Source organism: Egretta garzetta, unplaced genomic scaffold (assembly GCF_000687185.1).
Source record: "Egretta garzetta isolate BGI_Z169 unplaced genomic scaffold, ASM68718v1 scaffold622, whole genome shotgun sequence".
Classification (NCBI taxonomy): Eukaryota; Metazoa; Chordata; class Aves; order Pelecaniformes; family Ardeidae; genus Egretta; species Egretta garzetta.
In genome coordinates, this window is record NW_009258780.1 from 37,115 (window position 1) to 50,784 (window position 13,670).

The 13,670-nt window shown below is 38.1% G+C and overlaps 1 protein-coding gene across 1 annotated transcript in view; it reads left to right on the top strand.

Annotated features, from left to right (window-relative positions):
• AP1AR (adaptor related protein complex 1 associated regulatory protein) overlaps positions 1–13,670 on the top strand; it is a 21,960-nt gene that overhangs the window by 6,348 nt on the left and 1,942 nt on the right. The window contains exons 3-10 of the mRNA XM_035889079.1: positions 1,456–1,511; positions 3,144–3,170; positions 4,015–4,040; positions 4,956–5,052; positions 5,834–5,932; positions 9,151–9,212; positions 10,310–10,383; positions 11,361–11,489. Of these exons, the coding sequence (XP_035744972.1) occupies positions 1,456–1,511; positions 3,144–3,170; positions 4,015–4,040; positions 4,956–5,052; positions 5,834–5,932; positions 9,151–9,212; positions 10,310–10,383; positions 11,361–11,489 (570 nt within the window). The remainder of the gene's footprint in view (positions 1–1,455; positions 1,512–3,143; positions 3,171–4,014; positions 4,041–4,955; positions 5,053–5,833; positions 5,933–9,150; positions 9,213–10,309; positions 10,384–11,360; positions 11,490–13,670) is intronic.

The window sequence follows — 13,670 nt, forward strand, 5'->3', positions numbered from 1 at the left end:
GCAGAAAGTGCCAATCTTCCTGGAAGTGCCATTGCCACCAGGCTATTCGTAATTACATTTACTAAGTTTGCGCTGCATAGTCTTAGTTTTCTGTAGGTTTGCTGTTGAATTATTGCAGCTATTCTGACCGCAGTTCGTGTGTTTATGAAGTTGAGCATCGTTTAGTTAGTGCCCGATGCTGTAAACGGGAAGTATGCTGTTAACAACTTAGGCCTGAAACAATTTCCTGTAACCGTTTTATTGAATTAGATTCTTAATGGTACCAGCTCCTGCACACCAAAATGTGACACAGATGGGTAGCAGTGAAATGTTGTCTAAGCGTTCATGCCGTGTGTCCCGGTTCTACGTGCGATGCAGTGCGTGAATTCGAGTGGGCTTTCACCTCTGGTTTCGGAGCGGTGAATCAACTGGAAGCCGCTCTTCAGCAGCAGCTGCGCACCGCGAGGTACGCTGCGGTACAGAAGGAAAGGTTGCCCAACAAGGGAGACGTGGGTCGTGCAACAAGTTGCCAGGGGAGATGTACCCTAACTGACTTCCAAAGAAAAATACGATGGAAATGAAATAGGATATGATTGAAATAATTCAGGCTTGGGCTGGTGTGTTGCTTTTAGTATAGTAGAAGTAGGTGTTGGTTGCAAGTACAGAACGATCTTTTGCGCAAGTATAGAAATGCCCGAGGCTCTGGGTTTATTCCTGATGCCAGTCAGCGCTTGCAATGGGAAACTCTGGTTTTTAAAATAGTTTGAGGAAATGGATGTTGTACTGCAGCACCAGTATACATTTGAATGTTCTTTTGGATGAGAGCCAAACCTCTTTCACTAGGTAAGAATGTATTCAGGTAATTTAATAGTGTATTGTTTTTTACTGAGGACAGTGTTAAGATAGTTCAACAGTCAAGGAGGAGACTGATTCCCTGTATAAAATTACAGACGGTGAATAATTTTTTTGTAGCTGAAAAATATTGTCTTCACCTCTTTGTAGACATTTTCTTATGAAGTTCAAGCTTCTAGCTGTGCCAAGCTGTCAAAATAAAAAGTATTGTTTAACATTGATGTTGGATGGGATGCTATTCTTGTAAAGGGTTAAGTGCCGTGATGAGCAACAGCGTTTTCAGAAATTGCCTGGAATAACATTTCTCAAGAAGAATGTCTTAAAGGTATTGCAGAACACGCTCAATGTCTGTAAATGTCAAGTCCAGCATCCTGATGAGCGATTTCTTCTCACTTGAGGGTGTCTTTTCTCCAGTTCTAGAGAAGATGTTTACATGCTTTTGCCTCTTTGCGCTCTGGTAGTGATGCAAAGCACAGGTTAACGAGTAAATGTGTTTGATATGCGAAGATTTTATGTTTATTTTATACTTCCTTAACATATTTCAAAAACTATTTAAAATTACCAGGCTTGTTTTCCTTCTGTGAATGGAAGACTATTCTGTAGTGTAACTGTAGACTTATTAATTTTCCAGATCGAAGTATTTTAGAACATGTTCAACAGGAGAACACTTCACTATAGAGGTGAGTGCTTATTTTTCTAGTAATTTTAAAGAAAAAAAAAAAGGGGGGGGGGAGTTAAGTTCTAGCAATGCCTTCAACACTTTTTGATGTTTTTGTATGCTGAAATGTTCTGGGTTATTACAAACCAAACTGATGCTGCACTGGGTGGCAAGATAGTGGTTCTTGCATACCTCAGAACATTAATACATCATTTCACTTTAATCTGTCATTTGGAAAGAAGTATCTGTCGTGATGTGATACTCGGCGCCACAGCGTTTTCAAGTCTGCCTATTGCATCTTTCATCACTGATGTGTTGGGAGTGATTTTTCTTTTCTGCTTGTGTAAGTGCAGGGTACTTGGTTCTTGATTGCAGGATCAGGAATCTGATTCTACAAAAAGCTAGAATCTGGCTAGGTTACTTTTATAGTTAGTTGCCTTTGTAGTCCACTTTGTTCACCACAGAGGTCCTTTCTCGGCCACTGAACATTACCCCTTTTTGCCAAGGGTAGTGTAAGGTTAATTTGTATAAGTTGCGATTCTCGGAATAACCTGGTTTACTTTCTCTGAGCGTTCCTTATGGTCTAAAAGTCCTAGACCTTTCAGATTGCCCCTGTTTCTGAGAATAACGTAACTGTAATCGCTGCTTTGGCTTTCATGAAAGGGGGCAGATGTGTATGGTGGGGGAAATTTGTTTTAGCTCACAACTTCCAAAAAAAAATCCTGCAGCAGAAATACGATAGAGAAAAAGAGGTTCTGTCCTCCTCCCGAATTGTTATTCGTATTCTGCTTACAGCAATCAGTATCCAGGTCAATAAGGAGTCTTGCTGCAGGCACTGACCTCCATGTTTCATGTATTGACTGCATGTAAGATAACTACACTGAAAATAGTACGGCGAATTCCCATTTGCGTTGGTTTTATGTGGTAGTTGAACTTCTGCTGGATGAGTTTGTGCAGCTTAAAACGCTCCGTGTATTCTTACCCGGTTTGGGCTTTTTTGGGCTTCCTGTCATTAAGCATTACATTGCTTAATTGCCTTTATTGACCTTTAGTTTCTTATGTGCAAAGCTGGGAGGGGGGTGGCTGTTGCTTGTTTGTTTTTAGAATTCTGGGTAGAAAGTAACTCTGTGTTTTCTGTAAATTAAATATACCTTCAAATACTTCTCAATAAGCATCACAGTTGCTGTGCAAGGTAGAGGTTACACATACCATACCCTTTACATCATCTACATTTTTTTAATTGAGTGGGGGCTTTGATGTATGTCAGAGCCATGCCATTCCTTCTACTGCTTGTATTATAATGCTTCAGATAGACAGAATTATTAGCAGTCTTATAAGCTAACGAGATTTCATTTTTATCAGGCCCCTCACATGACCTGTATTGAAATACATGAATGTTATTTAATTTTGACTCTTCTCCTTTTAGGAGAATGCAATGTTTAAGAAAAGAGACCTTGGTAAGAAGATAGGTCTTACTGTAAAAGTAACACTTTCTCCGAAAGTAGGGGCTTTCATCAGTGATATTGCAGTCCCACTGTTATCAATGGAGTAGTGTTTCTAGAAGTCATATTAAATATGTCATCTTATTTGCTGTATGTATTTAGTGTCTTGTTATATCGAATTGTAAAGACTGTTTACTTCTTTTTCTCTGCAGTTTGAGAATCTAGTGGAAAGTGATGAGGTAGGTACCTTGATCATAATGTGAAACCTGCTAGTACAACCCTTAAAAATGGTTCCAAGATCTGTATCTTTCTCCCACTTTATGCTATGTTGTAGACATAAATTGCAGGGTTTTGTTAATTGAGTTTTGCTTGCTCTAGGAACGAGTATTTGGCACTTTGGGAGAAGACCTAAGAGAAAAGAAAACTGGTTGGGGGGAGCATGGGAAGTAACCCTTTCAGGAAGAGCGCACTATGGATGTGAGGAAGGCAAAAAGAAAAGGAGAAGAGGGGGGAAAAAATGGGCGGGGTGAAGACTTGAAGGAGTATTTGCTCCTAGTATAACTCTTGCATAAGACTCGGCAAATGCTCTCTGTCTGAGAACAAAAATGGACCTGGGTTGCTTCGCCAGGGAAGGTTTTGGGAGTGCTCTGTCATTACGATTACAGGTAAACTGGCTTGAACAGTGCTTCAGAAAAATGGAAGCTGGCCTTAAAACTTCACTCTTGAAATTTAATACAGCTTGATAATGGGCGGGAGACACACCACATTTTCAATGCCCTGCCCTGTATTTAAAAACATGAGGACTAATGGTTTGGTTCTTGAAATACACCATTGGAATATTTATTTTCAGTTTTAAGTACATATTTGTTTTACTTAGTTAGGCACATAGTTGATTGCATAACAGGCTGGGTTTTTTTAATTTCAAATTAAGCCAGGGGATTTCCCTCCCCCCTCCCCCAGTTGTAAAACCAATATATGGGAGAAACTGTGATTTCATATTGGTTTCTTTCCAATTCCTGAAATTGATTGATTGATGGGATTCTTGAAAACTCAGAGGGTTTGTTTGTTTGTTTGTTTTAACAGGGAGAAAGCCCAGGGAGCAGTCACAGGTAAGACTTTGAGATTCAGGACCTCTCCTTCCTTCTGCTCTCCCACTGTGACTATTGCAATTTTTAGAGTTCCTGTCAAAACCCTTTCTATCTTTTTAGTTGTCAGATACGTGGAAAGAATTCATGTCAAACTAACCTTGATGCTTAACCAAAGTCAAAACAGTTTAGATAATGATGCAGCGTGGGAAAAGTGTACAAGACAGTTAAACCAGTATGTTGCAAAAATAATCTTTATTCTTGTTCCCAGGGTCTGCATTTAAAGTTACACAGGTGTCAGTGCTACGACTCCATTGAATTTTTAGTGAGCATGGTAATATTTATGTAAGCGGTAGAAACTTAGAGGTCTGCTCTATAGGAAACATCAGAAGGCGACCGTAGTGTATGCTTTGGCTGTCTAATCCTAGACATTTTGCATTATTTAAGTTTGATAGTGCCCTAAATGTTGTTCCCTGCCAACGGCCCCAAAGAAGCCTTATGGTAAACCTTATGATTATTATAATGCTTTTGTGGTCTTGTTTGTTAGATACATAAAAGTAGAGATAAAGTAGGCAACAGTTGAAAGGGGAACAATTTACCATTAGGGGACCAAAACAAATAAGAAAAAAAAGTGACATTTATACCACAATGATATTAACCGTTCTGTTCCAGTAGTTCTGTTGGCAAACAATGTTTTGCAAATATGCTTTCTATAAAGATCAAAAAGTGCTTTGCAAGAGTAAGGAGCGACAGCATGGTCATGAGTAAACTGGAACTTTGGAACTTTGCTTTCAGGAGGAGCCGGCCAAAAGGACGGCTTGTTGAATTTGCATTAAAGGACCAGCCAAGAAAGACGTTATGGCCGTGTTTAAGTGCATCTTAGGGTTGTCCTGCATCAATAATAGATGGAGTCTTTTTGTGTTTCTCCCCTGCTTTTAGACCTCTGACTGAGGAAGAAATTGCTGACTTGAAAGACAGACATTATGACTCCATTGCTGAAAAGCAGCGAGTTGTGGATATGAAACTTCAGTCAGAGGTAAGCAGTTACCATGACGAGTATGGTGCGGGTAGTTTTTCTTTTAAAGTAGTTAAGATCAACCGTGAACAAGAGGAGATTCCATCTGCATGAACGAAACAATTGGGTTTTGTTCATCAGCTGGTGTTTTTTTAGTCTACAAGATACACAGAGATTGCTGCGCAATTAAGTTGGCATCAGAGATTGCTTCGTTTTGGTAGCCTTTTAGCTGAAAAATTGAATGCATAGGCTGGCTTTCTTGACCGAGATCTGTTAAATTTGAATTTTATTTTTTTTATTTTTTTACAAAAGGCAAAATGGGGAGTATACTTGATTCGACTTCTCTTGTGCTCAGTTTTTTCCAGAGCTTTTCTTACGGAAAAAAACCCGTAATTTGTGATTTTGTTTCTGTGTTGCAGCAATTAATGGAATATGATGTGGAATGCAATGTAGAAATTGAGCATTATTTTTAATGAAGTACCAGTTAAATATGCAACTGAAAAGATTCAAGTCTTTCACTGTGCAGTTCAAAATAAAATGCAATGTGCATTTATAGCAATTCACTAGTAATGATGTTTATTCAATAGGGTAATGTCTAGTTGTCTAAATTTCTTGGGGTGTTTGGTGGGGGGGAAGCTGTCAGATTCGGTTAATGAACAAAAAATGTTTTAGATGGAGTCATTTTTATTTTATTTTTGCTTTCTAATAGCTCTTCTTTTGTTTTATTGAACTTATGGCTTTATTCATAGGAAGATAGATAGGTTCTGCTTTTGTTAACCATTACTATTTTGTTCATATACAGTTAGCCTTACAAGAGGAGAAGTTAAGAATAGAAGAGGAGGCTTTATATGCTGCACAACGTGAAGCAGCCAGGGCAGCAAAGCAGAAAAAGCTCTTGGAGGTGAGGGGAAAAAGACCCCAATATATATCAGAGCTTCTGTTCTGTTTCTATGTATGCAGACTTTCCTAATATCCTTTACCTCTCAGGAAACATAATGAGGAAATTGCTTTGGCTTGTAAATTCCAGTAGAGGAAGAAATACGCGGTTTGACAGAACAGCTGATGGGAACAGCTGAAAATGATATCAATTGTTTGAAACAGCTTATGTCGCGGTGTATAGATTTCGAATGACAGATGTATGATTTTAATCTGTAATTAGCTTAAACAGGCTTCTTGCATCATATAGAAGTTACTGATCTTTAATGTAAAGTGATCTGTGATGGTTTTCTAGTAAAAAACCCCTGAAATTAAGCACACGTTATGACATCGTTTTGACTTGTAAAATATACTTTATATATTTGTGTACCTAATTGTTCCTTATCTCTGTGGTTTGTGTTAACATGCAGGTATGTGTTTCCAAGTCATCTGAATTTACTGTTGGCCCTGCTTCGAGCAGGAGGTTGGTCTAGGTGGCTTCCTGAGGTCCCTTCCAACCTGAGTCGTTACATCATTTTGTGATTTGTGTGTGTAGTAGCCATAGTCCAGTAATGACTTAACAGTAGTCTTCATTTAATATATCTGTGCCTACTTTCCGATGTCTGGTGTCCATACTTCGGGAGCTTGGGCAAGCAAAACAAAAGCCACATTACGTTTTCCTGCTTTTTTTGAAAACAGATGCTGTTCTGTATCTCCATAGCATTTGTTACTGATGGTTTTCATGTTGCAATTTGAAGAGTTACAGATTATCAGTGCGCTTAATGTTTTTGCCATCTTAATAAGCTGTTCGAGTCTGTGTTCTCACACAAATTTCAGCTTGCCAGAAATGGGTATGTTCAAAAGAACATTTTCACTTTTTGCTCTCTGTTCATCTATAATGTGGATGTCCGCAGTTGTAGCGTGTTCAAGGAAACAGCCCACTAGACATGTGATGTGTGTCCAATGAGAAGTAAATTTTCAAAAGTTACTTAGACTAATTGGAAAAGTCTGAAATCTGCAATAGGTATAGGGGAGATCTTGAACCCTAGCGTATTGTCTATATTCAAAAGAGAATGAATTGAAAATTGCTATTTCCAGAGTGATAGTGATGACTGAGTTTTCATCTAATATTTATGTCGCTAAGTATAGGTCTGACTTCACATTTCTCTTTCTATCCTCTTGTAACTTGGTATGGGAGGGTTAATTATTTCTGACCTTCTTTAGCCTGCTTTTTTTTAAACACTTTTGGTCTATATAAAGTCAGCAAAGGGAGGCTGTTTTTATGGCTTTAACCGTTTTTTGTAGAAGCTCTGTGCAAGAGCTGTTATTTTTCTTGTCTTTCAGTATTTTTAATATGCATCGCTTCTAGTCGGGACCTAAGATAGAAAGCATTATAGAGACTTTAATTTCCTCCTCTCATAAAATTAGTGCCACTTTACAAACCGCCTTTACAAACCGCCCCTCCTCCAAACCCCAGGAGGATGATAAGGATTTCTAAGGAAGCATTTTTGTATAGATACACATCAAGCACTCAACCTTCCTAAATAAACTAGAAGCCATTTTCGAATACATAACTCATCTCTTTGTGGTCAGAAGTCTTTTAAATGAGGAAAATGGCTTTTTCATTGGAAGTATGACATCCTTTTAAAACTCATTTGCCTTGCTGATGTTGCCCTACTAAATGTCAGGGTTTGTAACAGCGGAGAATTTTAATCCTGGAACTTAGAGCACTAGATATTTTAATGTGACCTGGCAAAATGGGTAGATAATTTAAATTGGATATTATGTGGGTATATGAATCTTAAAAGAAAATCATAGGATTGCTTAGGTTGGAAAAGACCTTTAAGATCATCAAGTCCAATTGTTGCCTATGTCAGTCATTGATTTTTACAGACTTGTTAACTATGTTGGTGCCAAATTCCTGTCACCTTTTCCCTGTGTACTGAAGTCTTCTCACCTATAACTGCAGTTATGTGATATTTCTACTTCTACGCTTCCCTTTTCCTTCCTGGCTTCAGTATGCTTATTCTGATGCTTATGTAAATACCCAAGATGGAAAGCGTGCCAAGAAATGAAGCCATCATCATCTTGGGATTGAAAAATACTAGCTGATCCAATGCGGTTCTCTTGCAAGACTCTTTACCCAGCAAAGACCAATTCTTAGATAAAGTTAAAGTTGACCTTAAAAATTCTGGTTTATTTACCCCTGCTTTGCTTTTGCAGGGACAGCTCCGTTAAGGCTGAGAATAGATTCCCCCCCCCACCCCGAAAATACAGCAGCTAGATACATCAGACTTGTCTAATAACTACCTCATTCATTTTTATCTTGTCATAATCGATGAAAAATTACTGCTTCGTAACTGATTACCTTTAATCACGTAGTGCACGTGCTTAGTTTTTAAGCTCTCATTTTTTCAAGGTAGGGAGAAGAAACTTGTGACAACTGAAGTTGCTTAAACCCTAAAACTGAAGCAGAACCCTACTTCCGTGACATCTGTTGTTCCTCTTGGAGCTATGAAAGAAGTGCATTTATGGCTTGTGCCTTGCATTTTTCATCCTGTTTTTGCCTAGGGATACCGTGAAAGCTTTTTACCTTAAGAGCGCAGAGGTATTAATTCTTTTGGCCCAGCAAGGCAACAAAGCTTTTATTAATGTAAACGAATCACTTCGTGCTGATGCAGACAGCCAGAGGAGACGGCAGTATTGCTTTGTATGGGGATAAAAGGAGCTGTAGGACAACTTGCTTTCTAAATGGTAGGCTGGCTGTTCTTGCGCACAGAGCAAAACAAATGAAACCTAACGCAGGTGCTAGTTATGCGTTGAAAATACCTGTGGTGATAGAGGAGTCTTGAATGAGGTGGTGTTCACATGTTTGTAGACAAATTGATGCGCTTTTTTTTTCTTTTTTGGTGCACGAAATAGGCTAAAATGTTGAGCGCTCTATTCACGCAGCTACCTTCCTTTAAATGGAGAGATTTCTGAGATCAAAACCAATACCACTTGCACGCAACGGTCCTTTCAGTATCATAAAATTTGATCTTTATTTGAATGAAAGTCAGTCTTTTCCCGAGCTGTATTTAGATTGCTCCAAGGACAGCGACAATGCTCCTTCTAATGGTGTGGTTAAGGGAATGCTTAGAGTATTGAGTATATCACTCTGAATGATTGCATTCAGCTTTTTCAACAATTTACTTCTTTCGATAGCAACGTAGACAGCAAAGAATAACACACAGAGCGCATGCTGTTAATAATGGAGAATATCAGAGGTAAGATATAAAATTTTATTAATTATAATTGAGAACCATGACTTCTTACTCCTGTTCCTCATTTTCCCCTCACCTCCCCCCTCCCCCCCCAAAAAAAATCCTCATGTCTTTCAAACCTCACATGCACTTTTCTAAGTCAGAGTTGTTTTCATTCATTGCAGTTTTTTCACACCGAATAATTATGGAATGCAAAGTGGTTACCATTAATCTGCAAAATTAGAGGGTATATTGCATTCATTCTGGTTTTTACTGTACTTATTGGACTGATGCATACAAAATTAAACGTACTCCCAGCTACTTATATATCTATACACGCACAAAATCTAGTGTTTTATATGAAAAAGGTGTTTATATGTAAAATCTTGGTTAACATAAAAATACTTTTATTATTTGGAACCCTGTTTGGAATGCCCAATCAAAATACACATTCATCAAATGAGGAATTGAATAGTTTATATAGCCTGCCTGTTTCTTTATTCATGTTATTTGTTTAATTCTCTTCACTCACACCTTCTGTGTTCAGTACTGGAGGGAAAAAAACCCCAAACAATCCACTCACATAAAAACCTCCAAAGAAATTTACTGTGGAATGGTATTTGAGTTTAAAAACCCTCTAAAATCAAACGCCTTTTTTTAGAATGGAAGGGGGGGGGGTGAATAGGAGGGATTTTCAGTTAGGGAAGCACAGTTAGAAAAGGAGCTGTGAAAACTGACGCTCATGGTATGAGTAGGAACGAGCCAGATTTTAGAAACAGGACTGCAGTAATAGGATCTGAACTCGTTGGTTAAAATAGTAATTGAAAATTAAGGAGGCATTGTCTAGAGTGCCAAAGGATAAGAAGGGAAGAGTTGTTTTGTGACAGAAGTTAATGAATTTTTAAATGAAAATACTACTAAAAATTGAGCAGAAGCTCAGACTGGGAGAGAATGTGATGAGTAGGAATGGAAAGGCGTTTTGTAGACCATTTTATAAAGATTGTAGTTAAAAGTGTACGTGCTTTGTAGCATAGAACTGTGAGGCACGTGGATTAACCTATCTTTTGTGGCATCCTTAGAGGTTTATGAAGCGAAAACCAATATGTGCGTTGTTCTTGCAGCTCTGTGGCAGAGGAAGATCTTGATTCTTTCTTAAGAAATACAAAATTCCAGTATGAAGCTTTTCGAAGTAGTAGTAAGTCTTCCTTTTCTCATGCATGTCTTTAAACGTTAAGTGACTCTGAGGAGCAGAGTGCTATTTCTTCTTCTAGATGAACATTATTTATTTATATATATATATACGCATACATATATATGAAACGTGTGTATATCTATCTGTATAAAAAAATCTGATAAAACATCTTTTCCTCTGTAATCCCTGATGCTTCAGGTGTTTGAACAAACACAGCATGCACAACTTCTGCTACGGCCATTCCAGTATTCAAGTTCCCAAAAACAAGTTCTGTAAGCAAACAAGTCCTGTGCATGGATTTTATTTTACCAAGGCTTTCTAACCATCTTTGGGGAGGCAATAGCCATGCAGTGAACTTTTCTTTTAAAACCTAACTGTGTATTAAAGGTGCAAATGTGTGTGCGTAGCTTTTTTAATCATCTCATAGCAAAATAATTAGAATTGTACTAATGGTTAATTTTTTTCTAATGAAGCACAAGAGAGGATTTGGCTGCCTATGTTTAAAAATTACACCAACAGTTTAGAGGAAAACAGTTTTATAAACTCATATCCACAAGTTTTGATGACAGTACGTGATAGTCACTAAGAAGTTGGAGGACTCATGGTGATTCTTGGGAAACACTGCCTGTAGTTTGGGGTTTTTTTGAGGGGGGGAGGGTTGGGTTTTGTGGTGGGTTTTTTTTTTTTTTTTTTGCAAGTCTTCACAGAAGTCCAGCCTACAGTTTACTAAATTCCTCTGTAGCTGTAATTAGACAGTATTATTAAATGTCTTCTTGTACTATCATCTTAGTGATATTGGCTGTTAAAAAGCTACTGTATGCTCTTTGAAGTGATGGATGAAGTGCTTTTCCAAATGTTCCTGAAGTTTAAAGGCCCCAAAGCACAATAAAAACTTTCTTGGAAAGTGTAGTTTTCCATATGGATCTTCAAATTCAAGTATGTTTCAGAATTTACAATGTTGTTTGTTTTTTTTTATATAGGACTTTCATCTGATGCTACAGTGCTGACGCCCAACACAGAGAGCAGTTGTGACTTAATGACCAAAACAAAATCGACGAGTGGAAATGATGACAGCACTTCATTAGATTTAGAGTGGGAAGATGAAGAAGGTATTTATTCTGCCATTCGGTTTCATTCTGACCTTACAAGCTAAAAACGCTGAAAGTTTAAACTCTGGGGGTAGTAAATTTCTCGTTTCCAAAAGGAAAGGTGATTTAAAACTTAATTCTGATGGAATTTCTGTCAAGTGTGTAATGATTAAACTGTAAATTATTTTTACCTACAGAATTGCTTATTTTGGTAAATGTCGTTATCTGCCTAATAAATGAATTAATTTCTTTGGATCCTTCAGTAAATGTTGCCTGCGTTTTGTAAGTTCACAACAAAACTAATGGTAAAGAAATGCTGCCCTCTTGTGAGCCCGTAGCAAAAGGAACAGCTTGTTCTTTGCTTTAAGATGTGGAAGTTAGTCAGGAGTCCCTGACCAAAGTATTTCGGGAAGCGTTGTTTCTTTAACCCCTGATGACTTTTTATTTTAAATTCTACTGGAAAATTAGGTCTGCCTTCCAGGGGAGTATCCCAACTGTCCTAGCTGCTGCTGCTGCTGTTCGTTACGGATCTTTTCTGTTCTCTTTAGTAAATCTGCAAAAGATCTTGTCTTTGTTTCAAAGTTAATTCCAAGTTTTGAGACCTTGACGCTTAAAAAGCTCACCCAAAATAAGCTAGGATTTCTTTTAGCCCATGCATAGCATTTTTTTTTTTCTTGAATAGACTGGTTTTTGACAATCTGTGTAGTTTAAATGTTCAGCACTCTCGAGTGCACTGAAATGTCTCATTCAGAAACCTGTTTTGAAAGACTAAACTTTCACAGATTGATCCAGAAATGCCCAGCATCTTTTTTAGCTTGTGTGTGCAAGAGCTACTTAGCATTCTAGAGGAGCTGATGGTAAGGCAGGATCATGTATGTTCAAGTACACTGGATTTTACATTGAGATTAATGAGCACCTGCGCAGAAGGAGTGTTCTGGGAACTCTGCATTCTACGCCGTGCTTAAGAAATGGGAAAATTGCATTCCTGGCTTTTTTACAGATTGAGTTGTCCTCCCACTCTTAGTGTTAGCTTAATGTAACGTCTTTCTAAATAACTATTGAAAACCAGATGAAAACAAGATTTTTAGTCTTTACCAGGCATACTGCGTACAATTTATCTTGCTCATTTGACTGAGGGTCTTGTTGCGTATGGGCTTGTATTATCCTTGTTGTTGGGAAATTTAATTCTGTGTCTATGATTAACAATCTGTCATGTTTGCTATTTGTTGTTCTCTTATCACTGTCACATTGACTTAGTATTCATCTTAGTATTCCCTTAAATATTCCTCTGATTTTGAGGTGACTAGATGGTGAGTGCTGAGAAGCGCCAAAAACTGCCTACAACCAAAGTTACTGTGTAGTTCTGTTTCTGATTCCTACTAGGCTGTGCTCTGCAAAGGGGAATAATTTTTAAGAGTTGGTCTTTGTGATGGCAGTGTCTCTCTTCTCTGTAGTAACCTTAAATATTGAGTGGAAGAGATGGTAAGGTAACCTATGGAAGATAGCTTGCGCTTCAGAAGGTTACTTGGTTTTATGGCTGCAAAGGAAGGAATGTGGTCATTTGAAAGAAGGACTTGTCGAGACTGCAAGGACGTTGAGTAGTTTGCAGCACATTCTTGGTAGATCTGGCCCAACTTAAGTGAATTAAAACCATCTCCCTGAAGGGCTGACTGCTTGCTCGAGGTTTAGTTACTGTGCGTACTGGCAAGATCTACCATGAGGAAGAACTTCTTTACTCTGAGGGTGGCAGCTGGCAAGACCTACCATGGAGACTGAACAAGTCCAACAAAGTAAGTCTGTGTGGGTTTAGTGATCTGGAGTATTCATTTATGGTCTAGTCACACATTTACTCTTACTAGACCAAGTTGTATGGGGGCTGAACACAAAGTTCTTATCTAAAACCAGTATTTTGGAAGGGTACTAGCCTTAAAAAAAAAAAAAAAAAAAACTGTGCATAGTAACAAGAGATGATATTGCTTGACTGAAAAGTTGCCAGATGAAGAGGTTCTTCACAGGGAATGCCTAGATCCTGAACTAGGCGTGACTATGTACTGCTAATGGAGGTGTATCATCATTATGTGATGGTAGTACTGAAATGGGATTGAGGTTTTGGAAGACCCCTGAAACATTAACATAAAATCTATCAGTCTGAAGGGAAAAATTTACCTCTCCGATTTTTTTTTTTTTTTTTTTTTTTTTTTT